Source organism: Eublepharis macularius, chromosome 6, assembly GCF_028583425.1.
Source record: "Eublepharis macularius isolate TG4126 chromosome 6, MPM_Emac_v1.0, whole genome shotgun sequence".
NCBI lineage: Eukaryota > Metazoa > Chordata > Lepidosauria > Squamata > Eublepharidae > Eublepharis > Eublepharis macularius.
Genome location: NC_072795.1, coordinates 44,670,368 through 44,675,160, shown reverse-complemented (window position 1 = coordinate 44,675,160; position 4,793 = coordinate 44,670,368). Strand labels below are relative to the sequence as shown.

Genomic DNA, 4,793 nt, shown 5'->3' with positions numbered 1-4,793 from the left:
AGATCAGTAAAATCCTAGAATGTCAGTGACATTACTTTGGAGTTTTGGCTGGAAGTGATATTAACAGACACATGTCATCTTTTTTCCTATGCCCTGCCACCCAAGTCCCCCTGGTGGTTGCAGGCATGTGTCTGGCAACCCTAGCAACGCAGAAAACTGCTATGATCAAACCATAACTTACCTAACACCCAGCATATTCTTCTATGCAAGTTGGGAACTCACCAGCTATGATGGAAAAAGGAGGGATAAATAAGTAGGAAATTCTCCTCCCCTTAAAATTAGATACCTGAGCTTTTGGGCTTTTGTATAGCTTCCTTGAAACTAGGATAGGTCTAAGCAGAAATATACTGACTTTCCCTCTGTACGATCCCTGTTGCAATGTCAGGCACTTTGCTAGCTCCAATAATCTTCATGCAAATCCTCTGCCTTTCAGCCCATTCGGAGGCAACAGCATTTTGGACACCCCTTAGGTTCCCAATAGCAATTTCTCAGCAGGGCTTAGTAGTATGTAGCACCACCACCCTATTCTCGTCTGCTTCATGTAACTAGGCATACACATATATTCACATTTGGTGGTTTATTGAGTGTGCCTCCTATATTTACTTTGTTCTTATGCCTAGTCAGCATAATATCACAGGACACAATTTACAATGGTTGAAAATGAAAGTCCCCATTCATGGATATCTGGTTTGTTGTTCTTGTGAATCCCCTCTACTGATGTTGTGCAGCTCACATAGAGTGGTGGAATGGGCATCTCAGCCATCACGAGTGTTACATGAAGCGACTCTTGTTCTCTTAAATAACAAGAGTGGAATGAAGGAAGCTGAGAGGTCAACAACAAGGCCTGTATAATACTTATTGCTTGTATAGAGCTCTCAAGTGATCCAAACACTTCATCATCTAGTTGCTATCCTTACAACATCCCTGAAAGGAAGGTCTATATTTTCCCTATATTGCAGCTAAAAGGCTGACGCTAAGAAAGAGTGCCTTGTCTAAAGAATTCATGGCAGAGGTAAGATTTTAACCCAGGACTTTCCAATCTATTACTGACCAATCCATTATACCACTATAGCTTATACCGAACCCTTTTCATTGTGAAAATGAATCCCTTAAAATTGGTTGTATTGATTTATCTTTGTGAGCATTCCTGCAAGAGAGTTATTTGCCAGAATATTATGGGAGATTGAATAGAAAAGGATGCAAACAAGATTTAATTTTTTTTAAAAGAAAGATGGATAGATTTGATTCACTATTTTGTTCAAACACTTTGCAGCTCCTTAAGCTCATGGTCTTCAGAAACTTCTCTGCTACCAGCCGTGAGCAATAAATAAAGACAGAAAAGCCCACTGAAAAAGACCACAGTGACAACTGTTCTATTAAATGCTGTTTAATGCAGTCCTTGAACTAAGCTGTGGGGTTTACAAAAAAATATACAGTGAAGAGGCATCTATTACCATCAGGTTTCAACACTTGCTGCACAGGCCTTTGACAGTGTCTGTCACAGGTTTTATTGTTTCCTAGCTGAACAGTCAGCCAATGAGCTAAAAGGCCCTTTTGCTGATTCTGAGGGCATTCTGCCAAAGTGCTTTTCAGAAACGTAATCCGACAGAGGCCCAGCGCTTAAGGCTAGCTTATCTAGAGTCAAGGATGGCCCTTTAAAAATTCACCAGCTCACATGTCCTTTTCAATAATTGGACTTAACTGTTTTGTGTTCTGATTTTGCTGGCATGTGAAAGAACCTTGATTTTCAGAATAGGGGGACATGTCCACCGGTAACAGGAAACTGACGGCCTTTACTTTACCCCTGGAAAAGAAATATGTGCAAATAAGTGATAGATTAATTAATTAATTGACTTCTAGGCTGCACTGTCGGCCTTGAGACTGCAGAGGCAGCATTCACAATCATTCAAAACAACGAAAATGCTGGCATTAAAACAATTTTTTAAAAAGTAGCAGCAGCAAGAGAACATAAAAACACAGAAGCAGAAGCAAACATCAAGTGGAACTTATGCAGAATAGCTGCTACATTTCATAACAAATTCAGTTGAGTAAATCTGAACACTGGCATGCCCAAGAATAGCAAAAGTTCCCTGTCTACTTATGAGACTCTGGATCCTGGAGAATACTGGTGTTGCTCAAGCTTGCAGGAACTTCGGAAAATACCTCATTCCCCTTGTCATTTGCCTGGAAGCTAGCTGCATCTAAAATTTCCAACCCTCTGCTAGTTTAATCTGAACAGCTAACATGTTGCACCCAGGAATCTGTTCCCACCACTGAGTCACTAAAAGCATTTCACATTATTGTACCCAGTGCTTTTTTCTTTAAACAAAAAAGAGGAGCTGGACCGATACTTATGATGTTTGGCGCCTTGGGAGCCCAAGCCTGCCAGCTGAAAGAGTTGCTGGTAATGCGGATAGAGGTGCAGGTGCTGTGTATTGGTGTGTACTGCCAGAAAAAAAGGCCCTGATTATATCCAATAGTGCCACAGCTGTGAAGCTTGGCATTACAAAACTGATGCGCCATCCCTGTCATATTGCACTGGATGTCTGAATATTGCTCAACTGATAGATGTGGTCCTGAGAATCAGCATGTTTATGAGCACTAGTAATCAATCCATTCACATGGCTACAGCAAGCAATGCCAGTTAACTAACCTCTGGTGCTGTTAAATGGCTGGAACCAAATTAGCAGAAAGGATTTTTCAGGATGCACTGATAATTTTGGCATTCAATTCGTCCTACCTGCACTTGTAAACATGATCTTGGAAAGATCTCCTTTTATTGGATGAACTGCTGGAGAGGCAATCAGATGGGATTTTTGCAAACCCCTTTTCTTCTTTGTTGGTTAGTTGTATATCAGTAGGGAAAGCTGATTGTTTGATTATGCCCTTCACTTCCAGGGCTCCCTTGAATGGATTCCTCTTGTCAGTTTTATGGTGTTTGTTGCCAGGAAGTGAATGCACAGATGAAGAGATGGAGTAACGCCTGACAGTCATTATGTTACCTGCACACACAATGACATAGATTTAATATATATAAAACATTCTTCAGCCTGTTGAAGGCCCCTCCTCAGTACTGTTTCTGCCTCCCCCAGTGCATGTAAATGAGAGCAAGAGTTCATGCAGGGTAAAGTGGAGCATATGCTTTGCCTGGTACGGTCCACAAGTTAACATATAGCTGGTGCTGGGAAAGAGACCATGCTGAGCTGCTGACATTGAGTAGCTTATGCTGCGCTAGAACAACCAATGGTCTGATTTTGTATAAAACACCTTCCTATGCTCATGTTTGTGCTGGTGGGATTTGAGGCAACTCTGGAAAGAATCTTCCTCCCTTGAGTTGCAAACACTTTTCACTGAAGAACCAGTCCTTCAGGAGCTACCAACTTTGCTTCTCTCCTATTACCATAAGTGGGATGAAGGAGGCTGGGATATACCTGGGCTAATGCCCCAGAACAGAAATGTATTTATTTATGATCAGGCTTTCTGCCCTAGACAAACCCCATTCAGTATTCTATTGTAGCTTCAGTAAGTCAAAATGAAGAAATCCGTCTTTCTTAAAGGTGAAGCAACTGAGGATATGGCATGCACTAGTGAGCTTTAGCAATACAATACAGACCTTCATTTTTGTTTCTGTGAGGGCCAAGCTACAAGTGACGGCTGACACAGGTTGGACACTTGTCAGCTTCCCTCAAGTTTTGATGGGAAATGTAGGCATCCTGGTCTTGCAGCTTGGCTCTCTGACTGCTGTCCAATGGACTTTTCAATTGTCGCTTGTCCAACATTCCACCAAGCTGCCTAGATTTCCCATCAAAACTTGAGGGAAGCTGACAAGTGTCCAAACTGTGTCATTTGTCACTTGTAGTCTGGCCCTGAGACAGAGAAAAAGAGAGATCTGGATTGCCTTGGAATGAAAGGATCTAAAAAAATATGTCCCTGTTCCTTCAAAAAGGCTCTCAATATTGGAGCCAAATTTGTTGCAATTTTAAAACCAACCAAAGTATACTAATTATTAGGGATTTCCTCATGGTGTGAAACCCACATCATGTTGCCTAATCCTGTATAATTATGAAATAATCTTTAACTGTTACGAAGTGCCATACATCTTTAACTTGTACCTCGTGCATTAGTATATTGTTGTTGTCAGATCAAGAATTTGGATTGTGAAATGATTCAGTGTCAAGGCCCACCTAGGGATTTGTGGCTGTCAGTAGAACATTTTTGCCTTCAAAATCCCTCATACCTCTCTAAACAAGAAGTCCGTACAAGCCCCACAGGCCCACTTTATCCCCTCAGCCCTCATGGCTGCTTGATACCTTTTTGTTCCTGTAACATCAGAGCGGATCCAGCAGAGACATTCCTGCGCAAAGCCACAGCAGCCTCTCCAGCCGAGTCTGTGAGGTTCCAGGCTTCCTCCTTTCCAGCGTCTTCTCCTGTTCCTTCCTCTTGCTTTGCTCCCTTTGACCCATCGAACTGAAGTTCTCCACGAAGGGCTCTGTTTTCTCTCTCTAGCTTGATGATCTCGGAGCGCATTTCATGGATGACTTGCATGAGCTGTTTGGTCCCTTCCATTTCCCACCTCTTGCCAGGCTCCTAGCTCCAGCACTGCTTGCTTTAAAGAGAAACCATAAATCCAAGGTGAGGGGCTCATGTGGCACATAAACACATCTGAACAATGGCAGTGCCTCCCTGGACTCAGCATTGTGCTGTCTTTCACCACTAGAAGAGCTTGGATAAACTGTCAAGGCTTTAAGAGCACCTCCATGATTTATTCATTCCAGGTTTCATTTTTCTGGACT

General features: G+C 42.3%; 1 protein-coding gene across 1 annotated transcript; it reads right to left on the bottom strand.

Annotated features, from left to right (window-relative positions):
• Positions 1-1,671: 1,671 nt before the first annotated feature.
• CCDC195 (coiled-coil domain containing 195) lies at positions 1,672-4,566 on the bottom strand. Its single transcript, XM_054982441.1, has 3 exons — positions 4,311-4,566; positions 2,741-3,002; positions 1,672-1,804 (listed from the first exon to the last, which is right to left on the bottom strand). Exons 1-3 carry the CDS (start codon positions 4,564-4,566, stop codon positions 1,672-1,674), a joined length of 651 nt encoding a protein of 216 aa, XP_054838416.1.
• Positions 4,567-4,793: the final 227 nt, after the last annotated feature.

Bases quoted from the DNA above. Each gene is read 5' to 3' on its own strand.
- CCDC195 (XM_054982441.1), bottom strand. From the start codon at position 4,566: ATGGAAGGGACCAAACAGCTCATGCAAGTCATCCATGAAATGCGCTCC. The intron at 3,003-4,310 runs GTATCAAGCAGC...TTGTGTGTGCAG, and splicing joins GATGTTACAGGAACAAAAAG to GTAACATAATGACTGTCAGG. The intron at 1,805-2,740 runs GTAGGACGAATT...TTTCTTTTCCAG, and splicing joins GATCATGTTTACAAGTGCAG to GGGTAAAGTAAAGGCCGTCA.